Source organism: Doryrhamphus excisus, linkage group LG18 (assembly GCF_037039965.1).
Source record: "Doryrhamphus excisus strain RoL-2023G ecotype Guam linkage group LG18, RoL_Dexc_Guam_v1.1, whole genome shotgun sequence".
In the NCBI taxonomy this organism is placed as follows: Eukaryota; Metazoa; Chordata; class Actinopteri; order Syngnathiformes; family Syngnathidae; genus Doryrhamphus; species Doryrhamphus excisus.
This window is the reverse complement of record NC_136374.1, coordinates 9295559-9311535: the sequence shown is the minus strand read 5'-3', so window position 1 is coordinate 9311535 and position 15977 is coordinate 9295559. Positions and strand designations below refer to the sequence as shown.

At 38.3% G+C, this 15977-nt stretch overlaps 1 protein-coding gene across 7 annotated transcripts in view; it reads right to left on the bottom strand.

Annotated features, from left to right (window-relative positions):
* Nucleotides 1-15977, bottom strand: part of atp2b2 (ATPase plasma membrane Ca2+ transporting 2) — a 75054-nt gene that overhangs the window by 33990 nt on the left and 25087 nt on the right. For 4 of the 7 annotated variants that reach the window (XM_058054533.2, XM_058054535.2, XM_058054537.2 and 1 more), the window contains 6 exons: nucleotides 10680-10880; nucleotides 6810-7067; nucleotides 6528-6653; nucleotides 4312-4437; nucleotides 4063-4095; nucleotides 1953-2045 (listed from right to left, as the gene is read on the bottom strand). In XM_058054533.2, the coding sequence (XP_057910516.2) occupies nucleotides 1953-2045; nucleotides 4063-4095; nucleotides 4312-4437; nucleotides 6528-6653; nucleotides 6810-7067; nucleotides 10680-10880 (837 nt within the window). The remainder of the gene's footprint in view (nucleotides 1-1952; nucleotides 2046-4062; nucleotides 4096-4311; nucleotides 4438-6527; nucleotides 6654-6809; nucleotides 7068-10679; nucleotides 10881-15977) is intronic. The other 3 variants (XM_078798610.1, XM_078798609.1, XM_058054538.2) reach the window with 2 other exon arrangements.

Below are 15977 nucleotides of genomic sequence, written 5' to 3'. Positions count from 1 at the left end.
TGTGTGTGTGCATGCAAGATCATGAACAGACACATATGCATACAAAGTGTGTGTGTGTGTGTGTGAGAGAGAGAGAGAGAGAGAGAGAGAGAGAGAGAGAGAGAGAGCATAAGCTTGAAAGTCAGAAAAAAACAAAAAAGCCTCCCACACGATGAAGTTATATAAGGAGGAAAAAAAATCTAAACTTAAGTTTTGGGACAGAGAATTTAATTTAGAGTCTTGTTCAAAGGAAAGACGAGCTAAACATTACATTTGCCAGGCAATAAATCTTCCATCACACACCGCAATGTTCTCCATGACCGATAATGTCAAAGATAAGCATACATCGTGGAAGAAATAAGACATGATGGAGACACAATAGCAGTGCCGCAATCGCCGTCATGGGTTTGGAATAAAGAGTGGACCTGACCATGACAAATGACAACCGTTCCATCCCGGGATGCGGCAAGGTCGCCATTACACAAATAACCGGCCTGCCACGACTCCGGTCTCCAAGGAGACGCCCCGGTGCGACGGTGAAAGGAGTTCATCTTTTATTATTTGAAAAGGCAGAGAGAAGGAGGATTTGTTCTGTAAGTGATCCCTGAGGAAATGAAAATGACGGCTCTTTTGGATGATTTTGCTATTCAGATGAATAAATGTGACCGATGTCGACATTAGTCATCAGTCATCATGCTGTTTCATTGTTCATTTCTACTATCAAGGAAGCTAAATAGCTAGTCAATGAAAGTTGCGGCTGCTCATTCGCAGGAAAGCATCAGATAATGAGGTTTTGCGCATTGGGAAGTGAGCCATGAAAAAAGTTTTGCATGGCTCTGATCATAGGCTGCAGATTTCTGTGCAGGTTATTGTGTGTAGCTGCTCTATCAGAGTCCACAACTCAATACAAAGCGTTGAAAATTAGGTAAATTCCAACTAATACAAAGAAATACATGGAGTCGAATATCCTAGCATTGGAATCGTGCCTCGTCTAAATGTGTATAATCTATAGAATGGGATATCTTTTGTCTGGAATATATTCTGTCAACATAGTATAGTATATAATGAATTAAAAAACACACCCATGGGAAATTACTACTACTACTACTAGTGCTACTGCAAAACATCTAATCTATTCTGCAACATAGTCTGAATTTACAGCACAGGGGTTAATTGTTAATTAAGTTGTGTTATACTTCAACTGTTTATACTGTTTAGCTAAACCACAAAAAAGTTGAAATTTGAAAGGTAATGATTTTGGCTTTATTAATCTTTTTGAGTGCATAAGAAGTTAAAAAATAAAATAAAAACATTTGATTCTATTTTAAATATTTATTTGATTTTTTTTCCAAAAATTCAAATGCTCAAATTTTTTTAACTTTATTATTTCAAATAAAATGTTAACCTTTTTTGTAAATAATAAAAGTAGGAAAATGTAGCTCTATTTGGTCACATGGTCAAATCACATGGCCGACAGAACCAATGTTGTAACAGCAGTAAAGAGCAAACTGCTCTGTCATCATACATAAATATTGATGATGACTTCTTTGTAAACAACAGTACACACAACAGCTGAGTAGCGCAGAAGATATTTGAACGCGCATGCAGAGGTAGATTTTCACCTGGCGCCAATTACAGAATCTGGCAATTATTAGTTTTTCTTTTTTTTTGAGTCGTGTAAATCCAGTTTAGCGAGGGCCAGAAGAATCTAGAAATCCAGAAGAATTATAGCTTTATGTTGTAGGTGACAATTAATATTTAATGGATTTATTTTTACCACACTTTGGACACCCCTGTATTATAGCTTCTGACCAGTTGAGATACTGGACCATCAATAACACAGTATGGGGGGGGGGGGGGGGTCAAACACACAAACAAACAAGTCCAGACAGTAGGAAAGTGTATGGAAACCCAAAGTAGGGGAGTAAGAGATGCATGGCCAAAGATGATCAGACAGAAAGAGATCAACCTACCATTAATGAGGTTGGCACCGCCAGGGGCGTTAAAGCCTGCTGCCCCATCCGTGGCTATAGTGGCGATGGGGTGGATGGGGGGGTGCGAGCAGTCTAGCCAGTAACAATGGCAGCCCCACATACATGAACAGAAACACACACACACATCAACACACACAAACAACAGAACAGAAATAACATAGTTATAGGACATTTAAGATTGTCAGCATATTACATGAAACACACAGTACCAGTCATAAGTTTAGATGCACCTGAAAAAGCATCTGTAAACTTCTGCCTGACATTAATGTGAGGTATTTGTCAATATATTTAATAGAAGTGAACACAGCAAACAACATCGGACAGACATGGAACACATATTGGTGAGATTAGATTTTGAATGGAAATGAACCAATACGTTCATGCTGTGCAAACATAAGCAGCGCTGACTCCGAAAAGTTACTCCCCTGCAGGGATTTGAATTTTTTTTTTTAGTTGGGCAGCTGCCACTTCAACTTTGCAAAGCGAAAGTTGAATTCATTTTAATGGAGTAAAAAAATCAGATAGATGCCTCCTGGCCGTTTTTCCGGCCCAATGATTTAAGTGTTTAGCTTTATGGAGTCATTAGATGTGGTCACTTTGGCTTTTCTTCTTTCGAAAAAAACTGATTGCAGTGTAGTTCTGGCATATTTTGGAGAATATACAAAGTGTGTTCATGTCAAAACGCTCGGTGAACTTAGAAGACAGGAGGCGAACTGAAGGCGTTACGTTCCAAAACCACCCACGGATGGCAAAAATAAATAATAGGACTTTTGACCGTTCCCAACTCCTGCTAGCTGGTCGTTGACATTCTTCTCCTATTTCAGACCAACATTTGCAGTAAAAGTGTATTGCTCAGTTACTGCTGAATCATAATTCCCTGTAGATATTGTTTAAAAATATATTTGTTCAAAGAACTATTTGGATTTGGTTTTATTCTTGTTGCAATTCATTCATTCATTCATTTTCTACCGCTTTTTCCTCATGAGGGAACCTATCCCAGCTGTCTTCGGGCTGGAGGCGGGGTATACCCTGGACTGGTCGCCAGCCAATCACAGGGCACATATAGACAAACAACCATTCACACTCACATTCATACCTATGGACAATTTGGAGTCACCAATTAACCTAGCATGTTTTTGGAATGTGGGAGGAAACCGGAGTACCCGGAGAAAACCCACGCATGCACGGGGAGAACATGCAAACTCCACACAGAGATGGCCGAGAGTGGGATTGAACCCTGGTCTCCTAGCTGTGAGGTCTGTGCGTTAACCACTCGACCACCGTGCCGCCTTCTGGTTGCAATAATTATCTAAAAATGAAAAAAATGTATTGTATCGGCAATACTGGCCCTGTATTCATTCATTCGTTCATTTTGTACCACTTCTCCTCACGAGGGTTGCGGGGGTGCTGAAGCCTATCCCAGCTGTCTTTGGGCAAGAGGCGGGGTACACCCTGGACTGGTAGAGAGCCAATCACAGGGCACATATAGACAAACAACCATTCACACTCACATTCATACCTATGGACAATTTGTAGTGGCCAATTAACCTAGCATGTTTTTGGAAGGTGGGAGAAAACCTACGCATGCACGGGGAGATCATGCAAACTCCACACAGAGATGGCCGAGGGTGGAATTGAACCCGGGTCGCCCTGTATTCATGTGACACCAAAATCTGTAACATCATCCACGTCTAGCTAAAACATATTTGAGAGTTGCTACCTGTAGAACTGGAATGGATTAAACACAAGATCATTTTTGGAGCAGTCTACATTTTACCATTTGGCCTGAAATGGCATTTTTGATTACTTCCAGAATGGGAAATGCTGGCAATTTTCGTTTGCCCTCCTCAGTCGTGCATGGCAATGTTTACTTCTTATAATTTTTTAACATTTCTGCAAACTACTGAGGCTCATTGGGACAGCAAGGATATATACAAAAAAAACACAAATAGACATCTGTAATTATGTTCTCACACTTAAAAAGATGCACAACCTGAGAAGAAGGTGATTTATGGGGTGGGGGGGATTCTATCATTAATAGGGAAGAGAGTGCCACCACCCGTAGGGTCAGACAAAGAGAATACTATACCTGTGTTCTGGTGTCCGTCTTCCAGTGCGCCTCCTTCAAGGCAAATGTGGAACAATGAGAGAGTAAAGGACAAGAAGTCTCCTGCAGCTCAACTGCAGCTCACAAGCCAACCATCACTGAGTATGCACTTTAGTTTCATAGTCCATTTGTAAATAGTTTACATACAATTATGTTCTTTTATGCCAGGAAACATTTACTGTATGGCTCATGTTGTTTTTTTTTTTCTAAAAATAACCTAAAAGGTCTTGCCTTTCTTTTCTTTCTTCTCCTCCTCCTCGACGCCGGCCCCCAACAACGTGAAGATGATTCCAGTCTGAGAGTTGACGCCCACTGCGGTCACCACCATGCGCCCCGACCCCTCCATCACATGGGTGCCTAGGGGTATATATTTATATACATTTAAGGGTATTTCATGACTTACTGTACTACTTTCAGTAGTTTTAAAGAAATATTTGGCCTTAGCTCAAATGAATGGTTCTCACTATTAGGCAGGATAACCATCTGACATCTCACAGCCAACCAGAGGATAATAATACAATCCAAAATATGCAAATTATTTTTTAAATTTTTATTTTATTTTATTTTATTTTATTTTATTTTATTTTATTTTATTTTATTTTATTTTATTTTATTTTATTTTATTTTATTTTATTTTATTTTTGTGGTTGGAGTCTTACTGAGAGGTGTTTCTCACATTTAGATTATTGAGTTATTTAGCTTTTAGTTATTAAGAAACAACACAACCATAATTATAATGACATTGCTAAATTAAAACCACATAATATCGTAATGCTTATCTGTACATAATAAACTGTCCAGTTAATATATTGTGGTACGTTCCACTATGTGCCAAAATAGTAATATTGTTTCAAGTCACTAATAATAAGCTCTTTTCCAGGTCCAAAAAATTAAATTTAATCCTTCCTCTAAAATGAACAGCTTGCTTACATTCACTAAAGAGGATTACTGATTTCTTTGTCCTAAAATATTTATCTAATGAGCTATAGTTGTGACATATTTCATGATAATAGTGTGAAACCCCTCAAACAATGTCAGGACTGAAGCTTTGCACACACACACACACACACACACACACACACACATAGCATGATTAACCTTTGGGAGAATGTGGGTGAATTTGAGGCTAATTAATGAAGGCGGCAAAACGCCACACTGCTAATTATCCAAAATGCTAACGAGAGATTAATCCACATTTTGCTTATCAGAGATATTGTGCCACTCCTCCAGCTAGAAAGAATGTGGGCTATCTTATCTGATGCTGCAAATGCTTCAAATTTGCCATAAAGATAGCGGACGCCAAGCCTGGAGATGAGAATTAACGATGCTGTTGGTTTCTATGACTTCATGGCAAGGTAATGAATTGCACACATTTGTAAAGGGAAAAAGACTGGATGATGTTTTATTGTATTGCATCATTTTTTAAGGTCCCATATTAGATCATTTTTCAACAATTACCCAAAATAGACTTAGAGGTGCCATACTTCGAAATTCTTCTAGCTGGTATTTGGGCAATTATTATTTTTTTTTGTATGCCATTTAGTGTGTCTGGAGCATATATGCTAATGAGCTGTTTGTCCACTTTACGTAGTCTGTATGTCTACACTTAAGTAATCGATGCCCTATATCACATACAACACTGTAGCATCAAGGACCTACAGCTCCCATGTCTGATGCTGGTCTGAGCTGGTATCATGTTCAAGAGGAAGGAGGGTCACTTGAGGGTCATTTCTCTTAAAAGTGATCACGTTTGGTGGTCACAAAAAGGGTGGTGCAAACTTAAAAATAACAAATTTTCATGACATTATTTCTTCTCATAATATTATTAGTTTATTCTAGTACAATTGTGACTTTTTTTCCTCATTAGAATAGGATTTTTTTTTCTCTTAATATTTTGACTTTATTCTTGTAAAATAATTTTTTTTTTGTAATTTTCCGACTATTTCAACTGTCTTTATGGAAATTTTATTCTTCCAATGTTATGACTTTATTCCCATAAAATTATAACTTTATTTTTGTTTCATTTGTTTCTCATTATACTATGACTTTTCTTGAATATTTCAACCTTAAAATGACTTATTTTTTTCCCCATAATACCTATGGCATTATTCTCGTGAAATTAAAACTTTTTATATTAATATTTTGACTTTATTCTTTATTATACAGCTGATTTGCCTTGTTAAATTATATTCTTAGAATGTTCCGCACGTCAAATAAAAATAAAAAACAGCCACTTTGGACACCCTTACTCTAGAGACACATATTACTGTTATATTACATTATCAAGTCATTAAAAAGCGACTTTGGCATAATAGGGGACCTTTAACATCCACCCCTCAACTAATTTCATAATCATATTGGTTTCTTTTTCAATGTAATTGTGTATTTATTTCAACATGTTCGTGTTGACTTCATAGGTGACAGACACTGTTGAAGGTTCATCATACCAGACAGCAACATGGGGTCCTTGTCCGCAGACTTCTTCACGTGATCAGACTCTCCAGTCAGCGACGACTCGTCAATCTTAAGGTCATTGCCCTGAATCAGGACTCCGTCAGCAGGAAGCAGATCACCTGTCAAGCACACCAAAGTTCATCATTTCATATGTCCTTACAGAAGAGTACTGTGTGATGATAACCGTAGAACAGGAAGTGGAACACTTTGTTGTTTCAAAGCAGCAAAATATCTGCCATTATTTAGGTGAACAACCACATGAGGTGAACACCCACCATATTTGATTTGTGCGATGTCCCCCACCAGTATATCCGCCACGGGCAACTGGATGACTTGGCTGCCACGCACCACCTGGAACTTTTGCTCCTGTTCGATGCGGCTCTGCAGCCCACGGAACTGCTTCTCTTTGGACCAGTCGTTGAAGGCGGTCACCAGCACTACGCACACCACAGAGAGGAGGATGGCGGCACCTTCGATCCAGCCCGCCTCCGCCTCGCCCTCGCCTTCCACGGCACCTTTCGCCGAGCCGCAAGCTGCATTGAAAGAAAAAAGGGGTTGAGATGTGGGATTAAATTGCGTTTACCACCACTCTCAATTAATTGTCACTTGAAAATAAACACCACACCTCAAATAGATGGCACCTTTATACATTATTTATACATTTGAGTGGGTGTGACTCCCTTTACTCAGACTGACACCACCATATGCTGCAGTGGAGGGCTTGACCCAACACACTTAGCACACAGGATCTGTAAAAATACTACGGTATTGAAGCAAAAACGACTTCAAATATAAAGTATTAATTGGCGACTCCAAATTGTCCATAGGTATGAATGTGAGTGTGAATGGTTGTTTGTCTATATGTGCCCTGTGATTGGCTGGCCACCAGTCCAGGGTGTACCCCGCCTCTCGCTCAAAGACAGCTGGGATAGGCTCCAGCACCCCCGTGAGACATCCGAGACATACGTAGATTACATACACTCATCCATGGCGTAGTAGCGTAAAAAAAAAAGTTCTCCATCTGCATCTTGTGTGTCTGCCAGCAAAAAAAAAAAAAAAAAGACAACTTCTGAAATGAAATGGACTCTGGCTGAAATGACCTTGGGAGATTTCTTTTCTGCTCATTTGTTTGCTTCACTTCAGACGGCTGCCCTGCAGTGTGGAAGAAGCGCGCTGACGGAGCGTGGCATATTTGGGAAGGAAACAAGGCCTATTCCCACTCGTCTTCATGTAATACTCTGGGAGCCATCACTGTGCAACACACTCCTGGCTAGTTGAGTTAAAAAAAAAAAAAAAAAAAGACTCATTTGATTTGGGCTAGAAAACACTGGCGGCTCATGCAATAGACTTCCTGCTGTGAACATTTTATTTGCTATTTATTTACCGTTTGAAATTTGACTTCCATCAACCTATCAGTGGATCAATAAAAGCAGCGTGTGTTGCTTTGCAATTGAATAATAGCCGTTGTTGCTGTCAGTGGTGCTGAAATCCAACCCAAGACGTCTGATAATCCACTTTGACTCATTTACATTACATTTCTTAGAGCTAGAAAAATACTGCTAACACATTGATTTCATTCCCTAGTGATGTATGTTTTTTCCCCTCCATTATTCTACTCTTGCAGTCTTCCAGCCAATCACAGGGTACATATAGACAAACAACCATTCACACTCACATTCATACCTATGGACAATTTGGAGTCGCCAATTAACCTAGCATGTTTTTGGAATGTGGGAGGAAACCGGAGTACCACACACGGGGAGAACATGCAAACTCCATACAGATATGCCAAGAGGTGATTTGAACCCAGATCTTCCCGATATCCTGATTGTGTGGCCAACATGCTAACCACTCATCCACTGTGCAGATATCTAATATTAAAAAACCAAAAAATACTGCTGACTGATTCATTGATTAAACTAAAATTATATTAGTAGTACTAAAATTATATTAATTAGTTAGTTAAGTTACTTTTCAGTTAAGTAAGTTACATTCTTCCACACTTAAGTTGAGTTGAGTTTATAATAAACACAGTGGAGGCTAACTAGTTAGCTCTGTAGCATGCTATGTTTAACGTGATGTCTGTCTCTTGTGCCCCTGCAGTGATCCCGCAGCCCGTCCATTGCAGTTGAGCCATGTGTTGTAAACCAAAAAATAATAATACTGGTGATTTCTGGTTTTGGTATGTCCAAAAAGTCATTTATAAAACAACACAGTAAAGACAATGCAGTCAATTTGGTCACCTTTTCGAAAGTTTTTTGAAATTGATGACTGCTCCCTTCTGGCACTTCCATTAGTCTCATAATCCCGCATTCGGCAGGAGAACTTGACTTATGTTGCTGACTCAGCGCCTCCTTATGCTCTTCATTTCCTGTTTCACGCCTCGTGAGGTTGTATGGACAGTAAGCGCTCAAGGTTATTTGTCCTACTCAACACTTCATTAACCTGCCTTTTGGCATCTCAACGGGTACGGGTACAGACATAGGAGTGTTCTGGGTGAGTCACGTGACTCAAGATACCTCTTCATCTCCAATGCAATTAGGATGTGATGTCAAAAAGGTAAAGATAAAAGATAAATTGATAAATGAATAAACCACCTGTAAGATGGGTATTTTGACAAATAGTTACGTACTACATACAGGGCTACACGGCGGACGAGTGGTTAGCGCACAGGCCTCACAGCTAGGAGACCAGGGTTCAATTCCACCCTCGGCCATCTCTGTGTGGAGTTTGCATGTTCTCCCCGTGCATGCGTGGGTTTTCTCCGGGTACTCCGGTTTCCTCCCACATTCCAAAAACATGCTAGGTTAATTGGCGACTCCAAATTGTCCATAGGTATGAATGTGAGTGTGAATGGTTGTTTGTCTATATGTGCCCTGTGATTGGCTGGCGACCAGTCCAGGGTGTACCCCGCCTCTCACTTGAAGACAGCTTGGATAGGCTCCAACACCCCCCGCAACCCTTGTGAGGAAAAGCGGTAGAAAATGAAAGAATGAGTTACATACGTACAGTATACATAATACAAGGTATGATTCATTGTCAAAGATGAAGATCAACTAATCTTCATGCAAACATAGAGTGAATTTATGCTAATTCCTGATTTAAAAAAATACGTTTTTGGGATATTATATCAGCATATGGGGTACATGTTGAGAAAAAGATTACAGATCTGGAAAGCCATCATCTGGACTCTTAATTTGAGGTGTGACTTGATGTGCTTTGTTGTAATTCCATGTTTGCTTTGGTTGCTAGTGAACAGATCTCCTTAAAGTGGTCATGATAATAGAACACGTGACATCTCAGTTTTGTCCGGACGTTCTCCTTCACTACAATGCATTCCCAATTATTATGCTCCAGTTATGCTGCTTATATTGGTTACCTGTTACTTACAGGATGTGGTTGGATGTTGGATGCTGTCCTTCATATTTATGTGACTTATTGTATGTTTACGTTCCCGCTAGAACAAAGAGGTCCAGCTGAAAGTTGCTTTTAAACACATTTTAAATTTCAGGGCGATATGTCGCAGGTCTATTCAAGTATTGAAATCTTTATGAAAATGTTACTTTTTCATGAAGATTGTTAGAAATAAAAAAAATATATTAAAAATTAATTTAAATTAATTTAAAAATTATAAATAAATCTGGCTTTTAACACGCATTAACCTGGCATTGTTTTGATTTTTTTTTTACCATTTTATTAGTGTCATTGCTTTTGTACTCGTATTGTACTAGTTATTATTGGATATGTTTTGTGTAGTTTGAGTTTTATTGGCTGCTGTACAGCACTTTGGCTGTTTACTATTGGAAATGTGCTCATTCATACATTCATTCCCTACCACTAATCCTCACGAGGGTCACAAGCGTGCTGGAGCCTATCCCAGCTGTCTTTGGGCGAGAGGCGGGGTACACCCTGGACTGGTCGCCAGCCAATCACAGGGCACATATAGACAAACAACCATTCACACTCACATTCATACCTATGGACAATTTGGAGTCACCAATTAACCTAGCATGTTTTTGGAATGGGGGAGGAAACCAGAGTACCCAGAGAAAACCCACGCATGCACGGGGAGAACAAATTGTGCTATATAAACAACAACAATACAACCGGACAAGACAACACATTAAACATGATGGCGTACTCACACTCTCCGCTGCTCTCTCCAGGCGGGTGGTAGAAGGAAAGACCCAGGGAAACGAGGGCAGCGACCTCCAGGATGATGAGGGTGACGTCCTGCAGGGCCTCCCATACCAGCTGCAGGAAGGTTTTTGGCTTCTTTGGAGGTATCAGGTTTTTCCCAAATATTTCTTTCCTCTTGTCCAGGTCACCTTGGACACCTGCCAGGCCTGAAAGACGCAAGGACACAGGCACGGTCAAAAAGAGGATAGTGAGGATAGTGTAGAACAATTTTCAATACAAATATATAATAATATATATGCATTATCAGGGAAATTTTCTTTAAGTTTTTAACATTTTAGGTATATTATCATATGCCATTAGAATATTATGAACATAATATTTATTTCTATAAACGCCCAAGGCCTGATTTAATAATTATTTAAATTTATTATTTTATTTTACATCTCATTTATTTATTGTTTATTTATTATCTTATTAAATTATTTTTTATGGTATAGATTTTTTTTACTTTATGATAAATTAATACAATAAAAGTAATCAAATATTTATATTCAATATGTTTCATAGATAGAGCAACATAATTATATTGGTATTATTATATTTTTGTGCCTTTGTAGACACATATGTACAATGAAATAATAATAATTCATTTTGATGGTATTGTTAAATGAATACACTGCAGTTATATACGTAAAAACTAAGCATTATTATGATTAATTTACAATTGTACTGTATTTTTTTTCAAAAAAATCCCAACAGATGATGCTAGTTTGGATAGGGATAAACATAATAATTAATAATAATTAATTAATAAGTAGTCGATATGTAAGAGTGCAGTATTTAGCTGCAGACAGCTAAGGCGCTGTTGATTCAGTCTCAACTAGTTTGCTGTCTAAAGAAGCTTTTATAACTCTTCAATCCCTCGGGGCATCATTATTCTGCTCAATTGGATATGGAAACAGGAGTCCAGAACAGTAATCAAACTACTTTATGACTATTATGACTGTTACACTTGGATCTTGACTTCGCTCAGCTATGTCATCGATCGTTTTTCTTCTTCTCCACCATTCCTGCTCTAATTACCACTTTGAGTCACGGAGCATTCCTTACTTATATAACACTGCTTAAAAAGAAGCGCTCTGACCTCCAACACCTCCTCAGCAACTTTACATAAATATTCTGCAATCCTTTGTTATGTTTTTTGTTTTTTTTTTTTTACCTCAGAGGCAGTGTACTTCAATGCTAGATCGCTGCAAACCATAATAATAAACACATTCACACAGATAATCTTTTCATGATTTGGTTGCACACAACATACACTAGCATTCCCCCCCGCTGTGTTTCTCTCTCAGACAACGTTATGTCATGCTGCTGTGCGTCACCGGTTCTCCCAGGAGGGTCCCTGGATTGCACCTGATAACGTCGCCGCAGCATGACATGCACTTTCCCTTAGCATCTGTGCAAAATGCACCAAAAAAAAGAAGGCAAATATTGCTAGAATGTAGCACCGCAACGTGACATGCATGAAAAAAAAAAAAATGCTGATAGAATGCGAGACATGCTGTTGCACCCCATGTCGGAGAATGCCCTGCTTCTAAATAGACATGTCTATAAATAGCCTCATTATCCAGTCTCTTTTAATTGTCTCTGTGAGAGGGAGTAGCATGCTCACTCATTGATCTCCACAACAGCCCGCCTCACATCACACATGTGCGTGCCTGTGCATCTCAGGCAGTCGTGGCCGCCAGCACATGCTCAGCGTTTGTGTGTGTGTGTGCGTTGTCAGCGTGCTGTTGCCGGGTAAACTTTCATTGAACTGGAGTCACTTTCAGCACAATGAGTGACCTTTCCTGCCCTTTATCAATAAAAAATAGTTCCTCATTTGCAGCACAAAGGTTTATTCTTCTTCTGTGGAGGAAATTAAAAAAAAATTATCATTTCTATGCCATAAATTCACAGTTAAAAGTAACATACCGATCATTAGCAGACTTAGCACCAACATGGAATGTGCTAATGTTTATATTTATTAAATATTATATATATTAACATAATAATAATAATTATTATTATTATTCTATTATTGTTATTATTACTGCAAGACTAGCAAAACAATGTAGAAGTCATCTGTATTATATGTTAATCATTATTAACAATAATGAGGATTCATTAAAGGAGCTATATGAAGGTTGGAATAAAGATTTACTGTAAAAGATGTCCATACCATGCAAATTTTCGGATTTGGAAAAATGGATTATCATTATTTTTTGAGTATTGAAAAATGTATCACAGCAGCGATTGACAAAAAAAGTGGTTTAATACTGTATAGTGAAAAATACTTAATACCTTACATCCTATTCAACAAACTAAATTGGTGCCTGCTGGGATGCTGCAATGACGTCAGCCTCCCTGTGGGCTCCTCTGGCTCCCTCTAGTGGACAGAGACAGCCATCTATCCATGTACTGTATTTTCTATGCACTTGTTCTCCAAGGAATATTTTGCTTGGATGGAATGTATTATGGGAAAACATTAACCGGAAAATAACCCCGCACACACGGGGAGAACATACAAACTGTCTGACAACATGCTAACCACTCAAACACCGTGCAGCCAAAATATTATTACCAAAATACTCATATACTCTTGTGTTACAATAGCAAAGCATTACTGCAGTCTTAGTTAGGGTATTAATAAACTCCTGTGGGATGGATGCTCAATCCTAATGGCTCAGGATGTGGACTTAGAAATGGTGAGCTGATGCACAGATGACTCACAACAACCCTACACATGATTAAGTGTAAGATGTTGTTAAGCCTGCCAATAACACGCAAACACACACACAGGGTATATATCATAGATAAGAAAGGGAAGGTTTGGTGTGAATTCATGTGAATAATTGTCCAAGGATTACAAAATGGAGTGAAGAGAATAAAGCATGATTGATGATGATGATGATGATGAAATAAAAATAAAAATAAAAATAAAAATAAAAATAAAAATAAAAATAAAAATAAAAATAAAAATAAAAATAAAAATAAAAATAAAAATAAAAATAAAAATAAAAATAAAAATAAAAATAAAAATAAAAATAAAAATAAAAATAAAAATAAAAATAAAAATAAAAATGCCCACAGCATGCTGCGGTATTGATGGTTGCAAGCCATCAAATCACTTTTCCATATTTGCAACCATATACTTTCATAACTACACAAGCATTCTTAGCTAAAAAGCACATTCTTAGCATGAAACAAAGTTTAAACATTGACTAAAAACGTCATAATCATCATAGCCAAGCAAAAATGTCCAAGATGGTGTATTTTTTCAACCCTGCTACTACAAAAATGTAGTTGGATTTTGAACAAATTTTCCTTAAAAATTTCAGAGCACTCCTGTAATATAGAGGATCGTTGACTACTGTTTTTCCAGTGTGTCCTAAAAAAACAGCGGAGTACTCCGATCAAATAGACCAGTGGTTCTGGTTTTGGCTGCAGGACCCACCATCACCACTCAATGACCAGCAACGACCCAAATTGTGAAACATGTGAGTATGTGAGGTGCGTTTTGTGACCAGCAACCCACCAAAAACTTTTTTTTGAGAATTTTGAGCTTTCAGTTTATTTGTTGTGTCAAAAACTCCATATGACAGGAGTGAATGGCTGTTTTTAAAAGTCTTTGTGCAACAATTCTAATTAAGGATCCACTGTAGGGAGAATGTTTTTAAGAACCGACTGCAAAAATGGCAGTCACAGATCCTCTATATAACAGGAGCTGATACTGCAAACATATATTTGTGATTAATTGCAAATGTGCTGGGTCATCATGTCACGTTTTATGATCTAAATCTGAAGAAAGTATATCTATATATTTGTTTTTTAAAGCCAGCTGCGTGTTATGAATATATGTTTTTAAATGCATGTTAAGCAGTTTTTTCTTTATTGGTGTACTGCGGCTGTCGGTGGCGCTCTCACATCTCTATAATTCATGGCTGCTAATTCGCTGATGTGTCAAATGTTGCAGGCTGTGATTCAAACGTGTTTTGACAAATGGCATCGACCTAACATCCTCTTTCCAAATGTACCAGACAGGGACATGAAACACAAGACCAAAAAAAACTTTATACTGCTCTACCTTTTTTTTCCCCAGTCAGTCGCAACATGATGGCATATTTTAACAGGAGGCCTTTTTTTTCAGTGGCTAAAAATAGATCTCCATGGAAACACTATGCATCCCACTCGTGTGGAAATACCCGCCACTATGAACCTTGGAGAATGTGTGAATTCAGTGTGTGTGTGTGTGTGTAATCAGTGAATCCAAATGTGCAATGACCTTCAAATGTCCTTGTAAAAATGACACAGCAGCCGCGACATGAATATTGGATCATTCTCCCATATGTTAATTTCTCATTTTTGCAACTTTTCATCATACGCGATACTCGTGTCGCCATGGCAACAGGCTTATGTAATGATAATCAACACCGTATTGACGCAACAAAAAGTGCAGCCCCCCCCCCAACAGTAGCAAATCAATACCTTTGTGGCGTACTCCCAGCTTTCACTATTTGAAAAGCGAGCGGGGAATAAAGAGTGACAGCAGAGACGCTCTAAGTGTGACTCAGGGAGCACACCAGAGACACGGCCACCGAAAAAAATGGCAAAAGAGAAAGCGAGAGTAGGCTGGAATGCTATGAATGCTATGAATAATAACCCATCAGCGAGCGGCTAAAAGGTGGCTAATTATCCTGCTCTTATTAGACCGTCGTGTGATGGAGAAATGTGTCACAGTGTCCTTGGCAATGACCTCCATAATGGCGGCAATAGTTACTGCATGTACCGGGAAGAAAATAAGACACTTTTTTTTTTACCAGGATACCTGCCATGGTGTGATTACTGCCAAATACGTTTTTGATCAGGCTTGATTTGTATTTTTATTTATTGATATTCTCTTTCCTTAAATAGTTATTTTTGTTTTTATTGTATTTCTTTATCTCATTTGTTAAATATGCATAATTAAGAAGTGTATTGATAAATGAGTACTCGTGTATTTGATAAAGACAAAGTAGGTAGTTAGTTTTTAGTGAACTCCAACTTAGACGATGGGTGGTAACAATAATCCCAGCATGGAATATGAATAAATGAAAGAGGTAGCATGTGGGAGGAAGGCCACCACACCCAGCAGCATAGCCGGTCCACCTGCTGTTCCATTAATATTCTCAAAGGAAAGTCAGAATCATATACTCACACATGATGTTTGAATCCAACATTTAAAAAAAAACACAAGGCATGCACAACTTGACTATCAATGTCAT